Below are 21,947 nucleotides of genomic sequence, written 5' to 3'. Positions count from 1 at the left end.
TTTTTATCTGACATTGGTTGAATCTGCAGGTGTGGAACTGTCACCTTCAAGTCTGGTATGTTGGCCCTTACAAAGAGCCAACTATATATTTGGTTTTAGAAAATGAGTGTATTGTCTTTACTTGATAGCCTTCTTGTTTGTCACATTGCCTTATTTGAATGCAGCTGAAACCTAGTGCTATCCCTTGCTGGGTGGTCTGGAGTTGGATCTAACAGATTTGAAGCCTACACACACTACCTAGGATTTAGTGTCATCCTGTAATTAGCATCACCAAAATGTTGCAGTAGTGCCCAATTGCTGGTACTTCAGTAAAGGAAGAATCTTTGGTGGGTTCAGGATGTGGTTTAGTGATATAGCACTTTCCTCACATGTGGGGACCCTGGATTTAGTCCTCAGCACTGCAAAAGAAAGAAAAGAAGGGAAAAAATGGATACTTTCAAATTGCTGGTTCAATTTTTGTTCTCTCGTTTTATGAGTACACTTAAGCCTTGGTTACAATATGTCTGCATAAGTGAATCTCAAGTATAGATTTTGCTACTCCTCTATTAGATTTCATTGAAGGAGGAATGTGAAGTCACTTTCTTCTCAAGTCTGTTCTTAGGGAAAATTATCCTGTTATACTTCTTTTATACCTGAATTCAGAGAGTATTTGCATAAGCATATTAGCCAAGACCAGCCAAAACTACATTAGGAAATTTGTTATGTCTCCCAAAACAAGAGAATTAAATTATATTCATATTATACCTCCAATTAGAATTAGTTGCATATTTACATGAAATATACACCTGCTGTTTTCTACTTTGTTCTCAACTTAAAATTTGAAGAGGACCAAGCTGGGCAGAGTGGCACATACTTGTAATCCCAATGACAGAGGCAGGAAGATTGCAAGTTCAAAGCCAACCTCAGCAATTTAGCATGCAAGCCTCTAAGCTTAGCAATCTCTTTGGCCTTAAAAAATAGGGAGAAAAATAAATCAGTAGTTGAAAACTAATAACAACTTAATTTCTTGAATATGACCCTTTTTTTCTTGGAGGGTGGTATGTGTTTAGAAAATCATTCAGCCATCTTCATTCAGCAGACACCTAGAAAGCATTCCAGAAATCTGGCAAAGACATGTTGAAAAATTTCCAGTAAATTTTTCACTTGCAATCTGAACCAGTACCAAGAAATAAAACACATAAACATATAAGGTTTTTATATATAGTCAGATAATAAAAGTGTTCCTATGTTGTACAAGTATTTCCCTGTATTTAATTAAGCAAAAAAAAATTAGTTTTGATTGATTAGGTATGATGATCACAAAGAAATCCAATGCAAATCCTCTTCAGGAGCTCTAGTCAAGTCCTATCTTGCCATGCCAACCCTAGGAGAAGAGAAAGAATTGAAGGCGCTTGCAAGATTCTTTGAGTCACTTTATCCTAACAGACTCTGTGTTCCTTCTTTTTGCCTACATGGCAAGGTTTTCCCTGATATCATGGAAGTTTCTGGTGTATTTAGAGTATCCAGAGCTATAAGAATTGAGCTAAGCAAATCAAAAAATCAGATAACCTTCTTCAATTGCAGACATTCAGGTATGTTTGGAAGGAGGCACAGAGGGGTTTCAGTCCCTAAAACCATTCATAATTATTTTTTAACATTTTAAAAATAAAAGTCTTAAAGCAATGTAGAATGGAAGAATACCTCCCAGAAGTCAAAGAAACCTGACTTCCTAATAGTGGTAGAGTTTGTTCAAGGCAATTGCATTTCCCTAGGCAAGAAATCAACATGATAAAAGGTGAGTACACAAGGCCCCTGCTGATGCTGGAACTTGTGAAGTTAAAGCTTCCTTATAGAAGTTAGAGTTTCTGCTCTTGAGAGCCCATCTCAAGCCAGCCACACTGAAGGCTTATTCTTCACCTTTCCAAAAGAAGCCAGAGAAGATGAATTAGACTGAGAGCATTTGCAGACTCTAATGCTCTCAAGAAGAGTTACTAGAGATTATTGTCTTGTTAGGCCAACATGGAGGCACTTTGGCCAACCCTTACAAATTCTGGTGCTTTCTAATTATCTGAATCACTTCTCTTGTCCCCAGCCTTGCATTGAGAACCTCTTGGGAGTTAGTGGTAGGCAGAGGCTCCACAACTTCCAAAAGCTTGGGATGCTAGTGCGCTTGTATATGCATGCAGCCTCACTGAGAAATACCACAAGCGCCTGATGGGAACAATCTGTCCCAAATGAAAGGGGAGAATAAAGAACTACTCTGCCTCATGGAAAACTTGAGTCAAAACAATCTGGTCAGAAACTATTTGGCTGCAAGAGTGTATATTTTCTTTTTTCTTTTTCTTTGATATTGATTGGAGTGGGGGGATTGTAATTATTTTTTCTTTTTAAGTACTATTAGGAATATGGGTGTGGAAATTAACGTTTATATTCCTGAGGAGTTTCGTATTCAATTGCAACTGGACTTTTCAGTTTCTGTGGTGCAAATGTGGGTGCATGTAAGAGATGAGTGTGAAAGGGTTGTTTACAATATTTTCTGAATTTGTATAAGCCATGTATGTAGGCAAGGAAGCATAATTCCAGGCAGAAATTAAATAATGAGATTATTTTCATCCATGCCACACTGACAGACATGTTCCAGTAGTTTCAAGTTTAAATAAAAGCACATAGTGTCTTCTATATGCTTCACCTATGGAATGAATAGCTGGCAGCTGTGTTAAATTGGCTTGCCCGAGATCATGCCCCTCTGCAGATCCCATTCCCACATTGTGGCGGCATAAAATGATGGAAGTCTATTTCGTGTTCACATTCTATTTCAGAAGCTCATCTGCTGTGGCTCTTTCCCTGTGTCATCAAGCTCAAGGATAGCCTCAACCTAAGACACGCTAGCTTCGTGATAAAGGGACAAGAGGCTGGCTCAAGTCGGAGTTGGCCCTTGAAATTAGCAGAAGTTACTTATGTTCACATTTCATTGGGAAAATTGGGTCCTGTGGCCAAGCCTGATATCAGTGGGGTGAGAATTATTTGCCTCCCAGTCAGAGGAGAGCTGTGAGTCATATGGGTACTACAAAGAGCAGGGGATTATTGGAAACACATAAGAAAAATATATGTTTAAGAAAAAAACACATTTTAAAATTATAAATGTAATAATTAATTTATAATACATTCAATGTATATAAGATACTCTATTTCTATATTTACATATATATGACCCACACCCTACATTATACAATAATATTTCATACACCCACACACACATAATTTTCCCAACCAGGCTGAAAAAGAATGATTAAAAACAATCAGTGAGTGACTAGGAAAAAGCCTACTTCTCAGAGTTAGCTTGCTCCAACTCTTTCACTCTAATAGAAATTATTTTAAGTGATTAGATTTGCTGAGTCCAACTCATAGAAGATATCTGAAGGCCTGAGAAGTAAGACTAATGTTAAGAATTGTTGAAAGTATATTATGTCTTAGTGTGTCTGTGACTCTTGCTTTGGAGAGAAAAATATACATTCCCTACCATGCATCTCTGTCTTGACTGAATACAATTATGTGTCATCGTGAAATATGCATATATGTCTCTTCCAGATTTCTTCTTCCTATGGTTATATGCTTGCTGACAATAAAATATTCTGTTATGCATCAAGAAAAACAATGCTTTAAATTATGGAGAAATAAGATGGCTGTTTAGAAGTTGGTTCAATGTTCTGAATATTCAGTAGTTGATAATATTAAATTTATACTAAATAACCTGCATTTTAGCTCCTTTTAAGAACTTAGAAAGAATGGAAAAGATATGCTATACATGTTAGGAAAAAAATTATACTTAGCATACATTTAAAACTTACTCAGGCCTTTTACACGTCAAAACAAAAGATATCTAATTCAAAAAATGCAAAAAAAAAAATTTTTTAAAAAACCATATTCTGACATCAGGCCATGGAATCTAAATCAAAGTCCGTTACTGTGAAAAGGTCAATGCTCCACCCTATACCTGTAATTAAGGTTATGAAACTGGGAAGAAGGATCGTAGTGTAAGGTTCTGTGTAATAGTAATGACTGCACCATTCATAGCCTTACATAGATAGGATGGATACCCTGGTGTTGACTTCACAAAACTGGCCTAGGTGTGGCCAAAGAAATATATCTCCAATAAACAGGGACTTCTCCTGAGAAATTCCCTCTGAAGACAAAGGATTCATTGCCTTAAGCAGAACATTAATAATGAAGCTAACTCATCCATATGAATTATCGTAAACCAACAACCATGAACCTGTTGAAATTTTAATACCTTTGATATACTTTAATAGTGGTAATTGCATCCACTGCAGACATCTTGTGGTGGCTGAGTCACCCTGCAATGCTCATAGCTGTCATCTTTCAGGAATAGGGTGCCCACCAAGTTAACCTGCTCAAATGAAAAAACAAAACACTCTTCCTAAGCCTACTTTTCTAAATCACATGAAGATCATGCTGTCTCCCCTCCCCAACCCCCACTTCTCTTGAGTACTTTTAATGAACATTTAAGGAAAAGACCTACTTAAATTGGAGCCGGTTTGTCCTTGAAAATTCAAGATTTGTAAAAACAACATATGCCTGTATGTGCTTGCATAAACTTACACAGTAAAGCAGATTCCTTCTAGCCAACTAAATGTCTTATGATAATAAATTTTAATTTGGTCTTGATTTGAATTTTTGGTCATTTAGAATACCCAATACCTTTGGGTTATCTGTGGAAGAATGTATTTGCTATGCAGAGAATAATATAAACCAAAATGTACTTAAAATGCTCAGCTAGGAGAACACATTGTTCTGAAGCATGCCAGAAGCACCAGTTTAAAAATACAATGAGATTGTAACTTGAGACACAGCTTGCAAACCTGGCCTGCAAATTTTCTGTGCTCAATATAATTCCTTACTTGACTGAGGTCCTCCTGAGCTCTGTACATTCAACTGTTCATATCCAAAATCACTAAATTAACAATTCTTTAAAGAATTCTTGAAAGAAACAGGGTGTAAATCTCTCATGGACTTCCAGCCTTCTGCACTGAGAAGGTCTTGCTGAAGTATTTTTTCTTGGCTCCCTTCATGTTACATCCTCCCAGCAGTAAAATACAATTTGGCGTTATTCAAAAATCAGATATTTAAAAAATAAGCATCATTCCCAAAACAAAGTAAATTTTCTTTTTTTTATAAACAATGTCATTGTATGGGAAAGTATTCACGATGTATAATTATGTTAAAAAAAGCAGTCAACCTAAGATATTATTACCATATTACCACTTTGACAACATACATCAAATTATGTGTTAGTAATGGGACAAGAGTTGATTTTTTCCTTTTATTGTGACTTTCAGAATTTTCTTTTATAAGCTTTTAAAATTGAACATGTATAATTAAGAAACATGATAATGCTTTGTAAAAACATATCATTGGCCCGGGTATGTTTCCGTAGTGGCTTTGTTCTCATGCCCATAGGAATGTCCCCTCCCTCAGGCTCCAGTGAGTTAGCCTCTCTTACCAGGTCTGTCTTTGAATAAAGGTGATGTCATTTTCTGAGCAACTGCTGTCAATCAGGTTCACATTTTATTCTAAACAACTGGCTGTCAATCAGATACAAATCTAAATTGAATACAGCAAATTTGCTCCTAGGTTTAGGTAAAAGCAACTGAGGCAAAACAGTGATTTTGCCTCAAGTGGAATGGCAGACAGGTGGCAGGAAATTGTGCCTAGCACCAAACCACCTACTGAATTTGTGAGTAAACCAAATGAAAAGGATTGCTTGGTTTTTGTGCAGATCAAGCCACCAAGTGAAAAACTGTGTGTCCCCCTTTCAACCAGTTGATTTCATTCCCAAAATGACTGTTGACCTAAGGTCCCAAAGCTCCTTAATCTTCATAGACTAAAGGCAGAGAGATGCTGCTTAGAGAAGCAGGACATTCTCAGGTGGGTAGTGGTTATAGGATCAGGCATGTGGTGAGGGGCAAGAGCTCTCACCCCCTCTTAAACCATACAAAAGATGTTCCTCACATAGAGAGGTTCTATTATCAGGAGAAGCAGGGAAGAATGTTGAGCAGGCAAAAACAGATACCTACTATAAACCAAAATGGAATGACTAATTACAAAACTTCTGTTGAAATGCTGTCATAATAACCAGCCAAATGAATAGCATTTTCCCCAGCAAAGTACAATTGTCCCCTCTCCTTACCCACAATTTCACTTTCCACAATTTCAGTTACTCAGAGTCAACCTCAGTTAGAAAATGTTAAATGGAAAGTGCCATAAATAAACAATTCATTTGTTTAAAATTGTACACTATCCTGGCAGCATGATTAAATCTCATACTATCCTATACCATCTCGTTCTGTCCCACCTGGGATATGAATTGGCCTCTTGTCCAAGTATAACCATGCTATATATAAGCTACCTACCTGTTAGTTGCTTAGTAGGCATCTCAGTTATTAGATCAAAAACCATAGTATATGCCATGTTTGATATAGGGTTTCTGGCATTCACTGGAAGTCTTAGGCCATATTCCCATGTATAAGGGAGAACTACTATAGCACAGTAACATTCATAGAGATCTGCAGGCTCCTCTGTCCAGTGGCATTCTCTAGTTCCACTCCATAACTCAGGTTTTCAGCAAGAAAGTTTCAATGAGTTGATGCTCTGTCTTGTAACCCCGGAGCTACTACAGGGCAGGTAATAGTTAAATGGAAAACAAATTAAATTGTTAAAATGTGATTTTAATAGCTCTTAGTGCTTTTATGTAATATGATGCTGGCTAACAAGAGCACATTAAGAAAGGAAATTTTCATACTTTTCTCCTCAAATGTCATTTAAATCTCATTAGGGAAATCTTTGTGAAATGATGACACTGGCAATATGATTCCTTTTGAATTTTCCTGTATGGGCCACTATAACAGGCCTGGGGAAAACATTAGTGTTTGGCTGATAGGTGTTAGTAGGGACTATAGGGTATCAATAGAAATTGCAAGAGCCTCCAACTCAATTTCATATGCAAAATCAAATTTGAGAGTGGTTAATTGTGCCAGGTAATTTTGTTTGTTTGCTTCATCACTGACCAGTAAATAAGATTTGTTTTGCCTTCAACTGAGACAAGATGTCTTTGGAAGATAGCATATAGTTGGGTCTTATAAGGGAATGGGAAAGATAGCATGTGTTTGAGGGACACTTCGTAAATAGACAGTAAGGTTAAGTGTGGGAGCAATGTGGCTCAAGAAGCTCAAGTGTCGGGGAGTGTTTTAGAGTTACTCTGTTGCCATTTGATTTTCCCACCTAAAAGATAAATGCCTACCCATTTAAAAAACAAACAAAAAACAAGTCCATTGAGCAATTGGTTTATCTGGGTTATGGTGAAGATTTAGTTATTCATATTTGTATACGAATAAGATTTTAAGATTTCAATTCATTATCAATGTTGCTTTTGTTTGGGGAAAAAATGAAATGAAATTATCATTTCATTTTAAATTGAAAAACCCCAGCCTCTCCCCATCTAGCCTCAGCCCCATCCCACTGCCCAACCAGAGTTTTTAGCTCCAAAAGTTTTTCTGGAAGGACCCCTGGCTGTCCACTTCTCCCCACCTTGTCATCCCTCCCATCCCCAGCCTGGTGGAGTGCATACTGATTCCTGTTCTCACTTCCTAATCTCCTTTGAGCTTCTGTGTTGTATAACCCCTATCTTCTGGGTCCCCTTCATTTGTTCTTCATGGCCTGGCTCTCTCAAATTCTCTTGTTTAACACTACATTTTGATCATAGTAAAAGTGATAATTAAATAGAAAAAGACAAAGTATTGATGTAATTTAAATAGAAAATACAAAATTCTGTGCTTCTCTCTAAAGTTTGCTGTCACATAATCAAATTTAAAGCATGTCTAGAAATTAGTTATTTTCTCATTATTACCCATGTATCGTATTGAAGCGGAAAGCAAATCTCAAGCTTGAAAATTTATAGGGCATCAATTTATCTATGACTCAGTAGAGACTCACTACATTTTCTAAGTGTAACAAATAGAAGGTGCCTTTTCTATTTACTGTGAAATAGTCTGTGATTATCAGAGTAAAAGCCTTCACATAAGGATTCTCAAACGAGTACTGAACAGAACCTGCAGGCAATACATGAATTGCCCTGTGCACCTTCCAAAGGGAAAGCACAGGTTAGCCAGTGCAGCATTATGTAGCCAAAGCTCTGGTTTGAACAGCCTTTGTGAAACAGAGACCCTCCTCTTTAGTAAAAATATTTTCCAAAGCTTTTATTTCCAACTTGGTACCCCAGGTATTTCTGAAACATGTATGTGGCAGGAATGAGAACATGTTGGATCTGTGCTGGTCACACATCAGGGATAGAACTCAAATTTAGAAATTGACAGTCCCTGGGGTGACAACAGATTAAGGAATGCCAAAGAAACAAACTCTTTGGGGCAGGAATCACCAAAGGCTCTGCTTCCTTGAATTTACTGACAAATTTCAATCTAGGTCTAACCAGATCAGTGGGTCAGAGATATAACTTTTGCTCTTTGTTTTAGGGAGTGAGAACTGGACTTTGTTCTATTTTCCTAACTTATATACCAAATGTCTTTGTCATATCAAACATTATACTATACTGAGCTTTCACCATACAGGTACAGTCTCAAGCCCATGGCCAATGTTAGTGCAGATGGATTCTGCACAGTGGTCCTAAGAAGGCCCTGGACTCTCCAGCTTTGGCTCTGGGGAAACCAAACATCACAGTAAATGGAAATGCACTCACCTGTGGTGGGCCCATCCCAACAGCAGAAGAAGCTCCTTGGTAGAGACCTGTTACAATCAGCTGTTTGATTTTGTTTGGAGAAACTAGACTTTTGACAGATGAATTTCTTTTCCCTCAGAGTCATGTTTATTTAACAGAGTTATGGCTGAGAAATGATCAGGATTCATAAGGTCGAACGGTGACCTGATTCACACACTGGACTCCTCCCATCTCACACCACAGCTTTCCCAGGCAGGTGGTTGGGTGGTCCTTTGGGTGACCCTTCAATGGTTGCCTGAAGGATTTATTCCAAGAGTGAAAGAATAAAGGAATGTTGAATAAATACCCTTAACCTTATCTTGGAAACTCAAACAAAGCCATTAAAAAGAGGATTATAAAGAAGTCTTCCTTCCTCCTACCTACTCCCCTGGTTCCCTGGTGTATAATAAGATATTTTTCCCTGCCTGAAACTCAACCTTTATGTTCTGTCTTCTGTGGTTTTGTTATTACCTCCATACTTATGGATCTACAGTGAAGATAACTTTACATAACAAGGTCCTTTATGTTGCCTGTTCATTTTACGCTCATTTTGGGATGGGGCGACTTATACAGAATTACCTGAGAACAATTTTGCCTTGTAACAACTTGCACAAAGCTCACTAGCATCTTCTCAATGAAGGAGACAGAGTGCTGGGGTGTGCCTGTTGAACTCACGATTTTCTTTTTCTCATATTTTTCAGAAATTGAGGCAAAGGAAGCATGTGACTGGCTGCGGGCTGCTGGGTTCCCACAATACGCACAGTTATACGAAGGTACGTTCAGCCCTTCTCTTTGTTCTTTACAAAGAGAATGAAATTCAAAATGAACCATATGGATCGTTTTATTTTCCAGGTCTTTTACTGTTTTGCTTTGGTTTCTTGTCCCCTCAGCTTTTGCAATGCTCAAGGCTTATCCTGATACCAACTTAGAAATGAGAATCTCTTCCCAAGCCCGGTTTCTTTCTGCTTCCCACTACAATGCTCATCTCTTTACCAGAAACCCCCACATCTGTTTTCCTTCCAGGGTTTTGCCATCAGCAGCTTTTCCGTACCTTTTTCCTGGCTTTTTCTCTGCTATGCTCATTTTCTTAAAACTGCAATAAATCAGTTGTTAAAACTTCTTAGAAGTCTCAGAATTAGTTGGTTTGTAATTTCTTTTATTTCTGTTCACCTCTACATATATAAAAAAACAACCACAACTTTTAACTTCTTGTTGAATGGTCCTTATTCGAAGTGTATTTGTAAGGAACCCAGCAATGAACAGATGGCATAGTCGAGCTCATCTGCAAAGGATTATTGCTAATGGGTTCATTACAAAGGTGTGGACAGGATATGGAATCCATGAGGAGCAGTGCAACAGAGCTGTCATACCAAACCCAAAGCAGGAAAGGAGAGGTGCCAGAGCCCAGGGGAGAGGAGACTAGAAGAGACTCTTGGGAGCACACAGCTGGCCCTGGGCAGCCTTCACTGTCAAGAACCAGAGGATAACTATCCTGACCTTACGCTCCTCTTTCAGACTCCAGTCAGGGCTTCCCACTGATCAAACATGAAAGGAAGCCAGAGGGCACGGGTCCCTGGAATGTCATATATCCCAATAGGGCACAAAGCAGGGCACAGAGAAACAGAAATGGAGGGTAGGTCTGCAGGACTACCCAGAGGGTACCCAGCACACTAAACATTGCTGACTTCTCTCCTGATGGCATGAAATTTATGTAGAATGAAAATAATCAACAAAATTAATTTTTACTTAGAGGCAACTTTATCCCTTCATCTGGAAGCTCAGTTTTATATTTAAAAGCAGAGCATTTTACTTCTCTCACTTAAATTCTGAAAAGATAAAAGAGAGCTTATTTCTGCATGTGTTTGTGATCTAGGATCTCTGGTAAAAGTTTTCATAGAATTGTCACCTTTTAGACAAGGAACAATCTTCTAAGGTTTAAATGGTTTGTGCAATTCTCCCTCACTCCCATTTTCACCAGTTTACTAATGAGGAATGAGAAGCTTAAGGTTGAGCTTAAATGGCATTTCCAAAGAGGAAGCTGTCAGAACTAAAATCCTTGATCCTTAATGAGCATATTTTCCATAATGTACAATCTCTTATAAACTTAAAATACAATGAGATTTAAATGTTAAAGATTCCATAAATATCTAAGAGGTAAAGATAGCTTAGCTCCTGTGCCTCTCTGATTTGGTTTAAGACACTTGTATAGACTAAATGTAACAAGACCAAGTACTTCTATAAGGCTATGTGTCAAGTATTCTTCAGAGCACATTACTTATATTATATGTTAATATTCACAACACTGCCATGAGGTGGATATTATAATTATCACCATCACCATTTTATAGATGAGGAAACAGAGGCCCAAAGAAAGGCAAGTATCTTGCCCCCAGTTTCATAGCTAAGAAGTAATCAGAACTCAAAGCCAGGACCCCTGGGGTCAGTGTCTACTCCTTACTACAACACACTTGCTGATAGAATGAGACAAGTCTTCATTTTGGGACCATCTGGAATTTAAACACATTATTATTATTATTATTATTATTATTATTATTATTATTATTATTATTATTATTTTGACAGAAGAGAAATTGTTTCTGTTTCCAGTGCACACTGAGATTTAGATACCATTAGATTTATCATGACTGACAAGGTATAGGCAGTACAGAATATAAGATGAAAAAGAATGAACCAACATTGTTAAAATTGATGATGATCTCTATGCCCAATGATCTCCTGATTTTTACCTACATCAGTAAGTTGACTAAAATTAATTCCATGTTTTTGAAGATTATCATTGACCTCCAAAGCCGGCATGGATTGTCTGTTGGAGAAAAGTCATGTTATTGAAATTTTTCCTTCTCTTTTGATAGAATCAATCGTTTGAGCATTTTACTTGCACTTCAAAGTGACTCAAGATTTTGCTACAAAAGAAAACATTTGAGTCCATTGAACTTTGGGTATTTTGGGAAATGTCCTTTTTGAAGGAAAAAAGAAAATCTGCCATACTAAGCATTCCATGAATCATTAGGACAGAAGTCAGTGACCTACACTTTAGGAGGCTGGTGAGAGTATAAAAGCTCTCCTCCAAGCCCTAATCAGCCTCAGGATGTCTATAATAAGGATAAGCTATAAAAATGTAGGCACTTAGTATTTAATTCTACCCAAGGTCAAGCATTTGATTATTCTCATATTTCACATTTATATTGTACTCTCAAAAGCATTCACTGTGATAAAAATTATCTGCTATATTAAACAACACCAACAGTGGTAATTGATCCTAACTGCTATTAAATTCTGTGGCTTTTACAGACCTTAGTGACCCAAATATGTTGGTACCCATTCAGATAAAACAAGGCGCATGAACCTCTTTGTCTCTCCCTTTTTCTCCCTCAGATTCACAATTTCCCATCAACATTGTGGGTGTCAAGAATGATCATGATTTTCTTGAAAAGGACCTTGTAGAACCTCTTTGCAGGTAAATCATGTGAAGTGGTTTTCTTTCTTTCTATTGGTCAGCCTCCAGTAGGTATACTAAATTGAGGAACAAGTTTAACAATTCAGTAAATATGTATTATGTAATTATTATCCCTATTATGTTTTGGACAAGATCAAGTTTCTGAGTATATTACAGTGAGCAAGATCAATTCATGTTTTCATGGAACTTAAATTCTGGTAGGAAACCGGAGACACTGGATTAGGAAAAAGGAAGAGAAGAGAGAAAGAAGAGGAAAGGTTATTTCAGAATGTGTTAAATGCTATTAAAAGTAAAATAGGGCCAGGCGTAGTGGTGCACACCTGTAATCCCAGTGGCTCTCGAGGCTAAGACAGGACGATTGCAAGTTCAAAGCCAGCCTCAGCAATTTAGTGAGGCACTACACTAGTGAGATCCTGTCTCTAAATAAAATACAAAATAGGGCTAGGGATGTGGCTCACTGGGAGAGTGCACCTAAGTTCAATCCCTAGTACCACCATCCCCCGAAAAGTAAAATAGGATGAGGATATAAGCATAAGTTGGAAGTTGGAAGACATAGATGAGATAGTGGGAGGAAACGATAGGGGTGGCCTAGCATGAGAGGTCAGGAAAGGCTCTAGAAACCTCCATGAGTTTGTCACACTTGACTATATTCTTTTTTGCAAAGTTAATTGATTATTCTGAAATTAGAAAATCTAAAGCCAAATAATTATATCATCAGCAAACCAGCATATTGAAGATTTTGCAGTGTGATAGATGCTATAGGAGAAAAAGATGTATGTATGAATAATTCTCTCCTCTTAAACACTTTATAGTGGAATTGGAGAAACCTAGTGAAATAAGTGAGGTATGAATACATGAACAAATAAGTAACATTACTGTTTGGTTACTAAAGCATTCAATATAATCTATATTCTGCATAAGAGGAGATCTTTGTCTGTAAGATTCTGAAATTTCCTAATGAAGGCACTGGAGAAAGGTTAGAGGTAGAGGTGAGTATTAGTTATTGAGCAATAAGTTATTTCACTAAGGTAGTATAGCTTGTTACAAGTTGGAAAGCACCTTAAATCCAATATCAGTGACCTTCAGTGCAGGGTTCTTTCTAGTACATTCTGCATTAGTATACAAAAGATGGTAGTGTGAGGGGAAAATAATGATGACCAAAGCTTGTCAACATTAGGAGAAACCAATGCACATTAGAAGTATGTAAAATCATCTTATTTTTAGGATTGCTAAATCTTCTGACATAAATATTTTTGTGATCCCAAGTCAGTCACTTCATGGTTCCTATGTGAAAATAGATTTGTATTTAAAAATATCCTTGAATGTTCAAGAAAGCAATACTGTGAGTTTGCTCAAGTTCAAGATAACAATCTGGACAGGTAGAAGAGCTAAGAACTCTTCATAAATTTGAACAGGAACAGGCTATTTGAACTAGAAAACAAATACGCACAAAATGCCATTTTTGAGAGTTTGAGAGTTGAATGGATGATTTGGTTGTGATTCTTTAAATGTAATGAATTGGAAAAGTGTTTTTTTCTGTCTTCTTGTTAAAGGTACCTGCCATGCAGGAGCATATTCCTCTTCAGAAGCATTCATTTCACTCAGTACTGTTCAGCCAGTACCTCATCCTGAGTGTTTTCTCTTATTGTTCGCTGAGCATGTTAATTGCTAGTTGGCACTGAAAAAAAAAAAAAGAAAGAAAAGTTTTATTTTTTTAAGTTATATTACATTACCTTTTCTCATTAAATTTTTTAATGTTTTTCTTAAATTTTTTTATTTGTTCTTTTTAATTATACGTGGCAGTAGAGTGTAGTTTATATCATACATACATGGAGTGTTTTCCTTAAATTGAAGTATGGTGTATATATAAAGTGAAATTCACTATTTTTAGTGCACATTTTTTTTTGAGTTTTGACAAATGCCTACAGTCATATAAAACCACCACCACTGTGTAGACACAGAACAGCTCCATCACCCCCCAGTACCCTGGTTCTAATTGTCAACTTCTACCCCTACTTCCAATCTCAGCAACTACTGATTTATTTTTTTCTGCCTATAGTTTTCCCTTTACCAGAGTATCATACAAAGGAAATTAAAACAGTATGTAGCCTTTTTAGCCTCTCTTCTTTCCCTTGGTGTAATGCATTTAAGATTCACTCACGTTGTTATGTTTTTCAGTAGTTCATTCTGTTTCATTTCTGAGTGTATGGATATACCACAGTTTGTTTATCTATTCACCAGTTGAAGTATTTTGGGGTATATGCTGGTTTTGGATTATTATAAAGGCATTCTGAGCATTCATATTCAAGTTTTTGAGTGAACATAAGTTTTCGTTTCTTTTGAATAAAATCTTAGGAATGAAACTGTGGGGGCCATATGACAAATCTGTTTTTAACTTAAGAAACCAGTAAATATTTCCAAAGTTACCCTACTCTTCTGTATTTCCACTAACAATACATGAGAGTTATAATTGTGCTATACTTCATTATTGTCAGTTTTTGTTTTGTTTTTAGACTTTCTTACAGATTTCTAATATTATTGCATTGATTTTAATTTACATTACATATGTATTTTACATTTTCATAATGACTAATAATATTGAATATCTTTTCACGTACTTATTTGACATCTATCTTCTTTGTAAAATAATTTTAAAAACTTTTGCCCGTTTTTAATTGTATTGTTTGTTTTCTATTGTTGACTTTTGATAGATTTTTGTCCTAGATACAAATACTGTGTCAGATATGTTTTAAAATGTTTTCTGGGCATGATGGCACATGCCTGTAATCCCATCTACTCTGGAGGTGATCCCAAGTTCAAAGACAGCCTCAGCAACTTAGCAAGGAGATAAGCAACTTAACAAGACTCTATCTCAAAATAAAAAATAAAAGGGGCTGGGGATGTGGTTTAGTGGTTGAGCACCCCTGGGTTCAATGCCTGGGGGAGATATATATGTATATATAATTTAAACTATTATATATACTATATATATAGTGTGTATATACATATATGTTTTAAAAATATTTTCTGCTGGTCCATTTCTTGTCTTTTTAATATCTTAGCAGTATCTTTCATACAATGAACATTTCCAATTTTGCTAAAGTCTAATTTATCTATTATTTTATGTTTTTAAAGTCTTTGCTTAACATAAGGTCATGATTATTTTTCCTACATTTTCTTTTATATATTTAATAACTTTTGTATTTATACATGATCCATTCTGAGTTGATTAATATGCAAAGTGTGGATCAAGATTCATTTTTTTGCATATTAATATCCAAAATACTCAATTGTTTTAGCTCCATGTTAACTAGACAATGCTCTTTGCTTTGACCATATATGTATGTGTTTCTAGCAGCTCAGATCTGCTCTACTTATTTATGTGTCTATCCTTTCATCAATTTGACATTGCCTTGATTATTTAGCTTTAAATAAGTCTTGGGATTCAATAGTGAGTCCTCTAACTTTTGTTTACCTTGCCAGGATGTTTTGGCTATTCTAGTTCCTCTGCATTTCCACATAAATGTTAAAAATAGCTTGTCAGTATCTATTTTAAAAATCTCACTGGGGTTTTGATTTGAATTGTGATGAATCTGTATATTAGTTTGGAAAGAACTGGTACCTTAATATTTACTCTTTTGTTCTAAAAACAGTATATGTCTAAAAACAGTATATGTTTAGGTCTCTGCTTTTTCCACCAGTTATTTCTGGTTTTCAGCATACGGATATTACATATACATATTTCATAGTACCTAGGAATTTCTTGATTGTGTTGTAAATAGTACTACCTTTTATCATTTCAATTTCTAGTTGTCTGTTCATAGAATGTATTTTTCATATATTGTCCTTTAATCCTGCAATCTTTCCAGACTCACTCATTACGTCCAGTAGCTTTGTTGTACTTTACTTAGAATTTAATCTCTAAAATGTTAATGAAAGACTGAATTTTAAACCAAGAATAAAAATTCTATAACATATTTTAAAATCAAAATTTCAGGAACAAAGACTGTGCAATTCTGTTCACAGGATGACGTATATGGTTTACTGGGTCAAGCTTTGAATCTCAAACATGCGGGTGGTAAATCCTTATCTACTCACTGCTGAATATGATCCAAAATGCTTAGAATAAGTTATGGACTTTTCCATCAAAGTCTACACTTTTAAAAAATGTCTTTCAGATGTGTTATGGGAATGAGCCAGTACTATTAATATGAAATCATGTAGACGTATAAAGTTCTGAGTAATAATACTTGTGTTAGCCAGAAAAATCAAGAAGTCTTCTCTTGTAGAATACATGACCCATCAAGACACAGCTGCAGAAAAATCCATACATTTGTACCCCAAAATACATTACTACATCAACACAAGGGAGGGCAGCAATACTAGACCCTGAAGCGCTCCTAATAAGAGCCCAGCTTGTGTAAAAATTGTTAGAGTGACAGGAGTTTGTTATAATTGGAAGAATTCTTAGGGCAACTATGTCTCCAAAAATATTATGAAGCAAGAAAAACATTTGGCTAGAGGTGTGTGAACTGAAATTCTTGGGCCTCAGGAGCTGTGGGTAGACAGAGGCCAAAGGAGTAATCACACCCAGGGTGGATCAAAGGGAGCAGATGGAGGAGGTAGACAGATGGAGGTGGCTTGGCCAAAAAGAAGCAGCATGGAGTTTCTTTCCCTTCCTGTGAGTTCCATCAAGACACAGATTTCCTGCCTTGCAAATAGCGGAAAGTAGGCAGAAGATCTCCAGCCCGAGGGGAATGACAGCGCTTTTAAAACTTTGAGATTGATGAGTGGTTAATTAGACACTCACCCACTCAGGATGGTAAGTCATGATTAATGCCAAAAGAGCAGTAAGAGGTTGCAATTTTGTTCATTTTCTTCCTTATGCACTGTAGACACAGAGATAGAGCTGGTCTCCTGTTTTATTTTTAAAGCTTCGTGGGCTGTACAGTTCTTATACACATTTGAAATGCTGAGATACTGCAGAATTGTAGAAAAATCCTAGCCCGAGGGCAGGGTAGCCTCTGCCAGGTACACTAAAGAAGACAGGAGAGCTGGAAGTCTTCTATGAATGGTATCAATGACAAGAATTTTTCTTACCTTTGGTTTTCTGCAAATGTCTCTCCTGTGTCGACAGGCAGCTAATGTGCTAGGTCCCAATATACTGAAGAATTACCACCTTTTTTTGATTGGCTTGGAAATGTATATATTTTGTACTAAGGGTACAGCTGGCAGGAAGGGCCAGGACTGGCTCCAAATATGTGGATGTGTAGATCTCATTTTCTTTTTTTAATTTTTGCAGCTCTTAATTTTAGTCCCCAGAAACTAGATAAGTTTTCTGTCTTTGTTAAGGCATGAAATTCCAGAAAGAGAGCTGAGTTTCACTGTAGCTTCAGCAAGGCTAACAGGACCAGTGCACAGTAGGCACTCTTAGAAATGTTTATTACTACAATTCATAAGACTGTGCTATTATTTTAGCAACCATAGTTAAAATTCTCTTTGGATGTTTTTTATTGAATCCTTAACTTAAAATTTTTTCTCTTGTAAGTCATGGAAAGCTCATTGCAAATTGAATCTAAGTGAAATGAACGAAACCATAACTCTTTCAGATTGTAGGGATAATCAAGGTATCAAACTGGCTTGAAAAGTTTGTCAACTTTAAGGCAAATTACAGCAAACCAAAGCTCCAGGATGAAATTTTTTAGAGAAGTAACATATTTTATTAGCATTTTGGTATGTTTACAGTGTTCACTCAGGCTGCTAACATAGACCTTGGATTTCTAAGTGGGTATTAGTTAAATATCTGCATAATTTGTTTTGTTAATAAATGCTAATTAATTATATCATTGTAAAATAAGGGCATCCAAAGTGTTCAGTGTTGTTTGATATAGCTATGGATTTGGTTAGGACTGTGCAGTGTATTTTTGCCCTTTATATTTAAAAGAGTAATATATAACACTGAGTTTCATATGGAACAAGGAAGGGCACCTAATGAGAATGATATTTGCAGTTCAGCTCTACATGCAAAGGCCCATATTTGATTTGAGTATGTTAAATAACATTAATAATATTAAATAATGCTAGTCTTTATGAATGTTGATAACATTATAAATATTTTCCCTTCTAGAATGTTTATCACAGAAAATGCACAATATTATATATTGAATTATTGTGTCATATAATAATATAGGATGATTATTAATTAGACTAAGTCTTTGGACAAGTCAGTGGGCAAAGAAAACAAGGGATTACTTGATCCTTACAGTACTCTTCCACTTTTAAAATTTTGGGTCTGCAAATAAATACAATTCCCAATGATCAGTTGTTTTATTTCTTTAAAACACTAATAAAATACTCTCTTTGTACCAGGCTCTTCTCTTAAGCATTTTTACAAATATTTACTCTGAATTCTCCTAGCGACCCTATAAGATAGGCCCTAACATATTCCCATTTTACAGAGGAAGAAACAGGCTATAAAATAATTTGCCCACCAATATCTAGTAAATGCTAGTAGGGATTATCCACAACAACACTGCTAGTAGGAATTATTTCATAAGAACATTGATGTGACTGTTTTGAATATTAAAGTTTTGTTCTAAATTAATGTTTAGAAAAGGTCTCTTTATCCTCATCCCCACTCCCACCATGAACCTTACCACTGAGATAGCCTATGCAATATGAGAATAAGCTAGGTGTACAGTCAGGTACAGACCTAAGGGGTCAAAACAGGGAATTTCTCTATACATTATTTTGCATGAAAACATTGATTTTGTGTTTTAAAATAGCCTCTTCTGTGCCTTTTTCTAACAAGCTATTCAAGGTGACTTTGTGATTCCAAAACTTTCAGGAAGAATACACAGGAAACTATGAAATCAGGCAAGAGAGTGAACAAAGAAGGAGTTCATATTTTTAATATTTAACACTTCTCTCTATATGCATTTTAGGTGTTTGTATTACATTAGCAATGTTTTTAAAAAATGCCTTGCTTTGCCAGAAAATGGGTAGCATGTAGTGAGGGCCACAATGCACTAAGTTGTGTGCACCCATTTAGTTGTCACCACAACCTGTGAAGAATAGATGTGGTACCTACTGTTGTTTAAGCTGGATGGCAGAGATGCCCATCCCTGAGACAGGGAACATCCACCTCCCTGGCAGGTCCAGGGGGCTGATGAGTGTTCAAGAAGTGGCCAGAAGGAAAATTAAGAAGAACAGATCTGCTTGGGGGACCAGAGATAGGTGGAGATATCCACAGTACAGTTGAATGGACAGGGACCTCATTGGAGACTGAAATAGTCAGCATTTGAGGGTCTGAAGATTCTAAGAGTAGCAAGGTCACTGGAGATGGGGGCAGGAGAAGAGTAACAGAAGGAGATTGAGCCTGGAGAATCCTCATCCACAGGGGAGGGGAAGAAGAGAAGCCCCGCTGTGTTATGTCAGTGAACAGAGGCTTCCAAACCCTCCAGTTCCCACTGAGTTGTTTGTGTTTTGCTTTCAGTTCTTGAACCTCTCTCAGAAATGTCTGGCCGTGACCCTTATTTCAACTTGGACTGGTTTTCACTAGTGAAATTACTGGATCAGTTGAAGTTGTTGTCTGGTTGAAAAGCTAAGCACACTCCAAAGCAAGCATATATGAATATTAAATTTGTCTGAAATTCTAAGTCTAAGGAAACCCCATCCCTGCATTTACCTTTGGGCCTCTTTGGTTGTCATCCTTTACTGATTGGCCAATATAGTTATGCTATTATTTGAAACTTTGATCATTAGTTAGAATATATAACTTACTTAACGTTATTTTCTCATGCAAGTTACATGACCTTACACAAGGCCTCACCTATGTCCTCTCTTCTGACAACCTAGGCATACTTTTCTTCACACAGCTAACCATGGCCTCCACTTTTCTCCCACATCTCAGCTAATATCCAGGGGCAGTTGTTTGTGGGTTCAAGGTCACTTTTCCTGCTGCAGCCTGAACATTTGGTGAAAGAGCCAGAAGGCAGAACATAGGCATGACATTTCCAGACTGACTCTGCAGTGTCATGATGACAGCGACTTGCTGATTTCTTACTACTCATATTTTTTACTTCCTGCAGACACCATATAGGCCCCCTACTGATGGTCTGTGACTTTCAAAAGGCCCTGCTGTCAGGGATTACATACCAGAGCTGTCTGTTTGGCGTAGCATAACCACTCTGCTCTCCAGAATCAGTGTTTGCTAAACCCCATCAGCACAGAGCCCTTTCCCATGCCCTGTGGCTTACAGCCCAGAGGAGGAGCTGGCCCCTAACTTGCTTGGACTTGTTCGCCTTTGATCCCTGGGTCGGTAGTATGTCCTCAGTGACTTGGTTCCTGAATGTCTTTGAGGGCCCCACCCAGGACACTCCGTGCTAGGTCCACTGCCCTGACACAGGAACCCAGGGTGAGAAGTTCAGGCTGCTGGGCTTGACTCAAAATTGTCTCAAAGAGGTGGACTCTTTTGTTCATTTCTTGTTATTTTTCACATGCCTTTGGCAGAAATTTTAGAACTATCCCAGGAAACTGTCCATGAAATCAGCATGAGTGACTTCATGTCCAATCTGAAGTCTGGCAGTTCAAGTGTAAAATATGTGTCTAAAATATGATGGAGATTTCTGTGGTTTGCCCAGGCTTCTATGCCCAGTGGGTTTGGGCTCGGTGCTTCTCCCTTTACCCTCCATTCCTGGAACACACTGCTCACAATCCGCAGCCCTCCCACTATGCACTGCCCTCCCTTCCTGTTCTTCTGCAGGATCCCTCCCCTCCTATAGTCCAGGCCATCTTCCCAGAACCTGGTCTTTCTGTCTCTCTGACCCTCCCTCCTATGTGCCCCTGAGAGTTGTACCCAACTCAGTTTTATGTTGCCCACTGCCTGGTTCCTGCTGTGGTCATCAGGCATGGAGGGACTTTCTACCAGTTCCTAAGGGCTCCACCGTGGGGACTATATCTTCTTCATTTGTATATTTTGGGTGCTTGGTATTTTATGTCCTTGTACGGAGCAGGATGTCAATAAATATTAAGTTGAACTAGAACTCAGAAGAAAGTTAAGTTCCCAAATTATTGTTGGTTCTTCCTGTTAGAGAATATCATGATGATACATTATTCATTTTCTCCTCAAAATATCCTAAATCACTTTCCCTCTGAGCTGAATTCATAGGCAAACATGTGGTGTCCACTGTCTTCCCTTTCAGGGTTCACTCCCATCTCCAACCACCCTTTTTATCTGCTTGGTCCACATCCTCTATCTACACTGCCCTCACCAATTGCTACATCTAAAATGACATTTGTATTCCTCTGTTTGTAATTCTTCTAGCCTAGGTAGCAAGTTTCTCTTATTCATTTCCCTGCTCAAATATTACTTCCTGTGGGAGGTGTTGTCCTTATGCTTTTAGGAATTGAGTTGCTTATTCTCTTACATGTTTATATTCCACATAGAACTAAGAGATCCCCAAGGGCAGAAAACATCTCTTGTTTGTCTGTGTATTCCCAGAACCTATCCTTTTCCTGGTATAGAACACACACTCTTAAAATGAGACCATTATTTCCCCTTTAGCCATACATCAGCCATTCTAAAGGATTCTGAAGACAACAGTAGAAATTAACAGATTTTGTGGACAATTCTGAAGGTGCAAACTATTTTGTTTATATTAACATACAAATCCAGTTTGCTCTAAGCACAAACAAAACAGC

At 37.2% G+C, this 21,947-nt stretch overlaps 1 protein-coding gene across 7 annotated transcripts in view; it reads left to right on the top strand.

Moving 5' to 3' along the window:
- The window catches only part of STARD13 (StAR related lipid transfer domain containing 13), a 444,473-nt gene that overhangs the window by 370,907 nt on the left and 51,619 nt on the right, over positions 1-21,947 (top strand). For all 7 annotated transcript variants that reach the window (XM_081310721.1, XM_081310722.1, XM_081310718.1 and 4 more), the window contains 2 exons: positions 9,469-9,540; positions 12,164-12,245. In XM_081310721.1, the coding sequence (XP_081166847.1) occupies positions 9,469-9,540; positions 12,164-12,245 (154 nt within the window). The remainder of the gene's footprint in view (positions 1-9,468; positions 9,541-12,163; positions 12,246-21,947) is intronic.

This window comes from Spermophilus citellus (genome assembly GCF_964194105.1).
Source record: "Spermophilus citellus genome assembly, chromosome: 1".
Lineage (NCBI taxonomy): Eukaryota > Metazoa > Chordata > Mammalia > Rodentia > Sciuridae > Spermophilus > Spermophilus citellus.
This window is presented reverse-complemented; position numbering and strand designations above follow the sequence as displayed.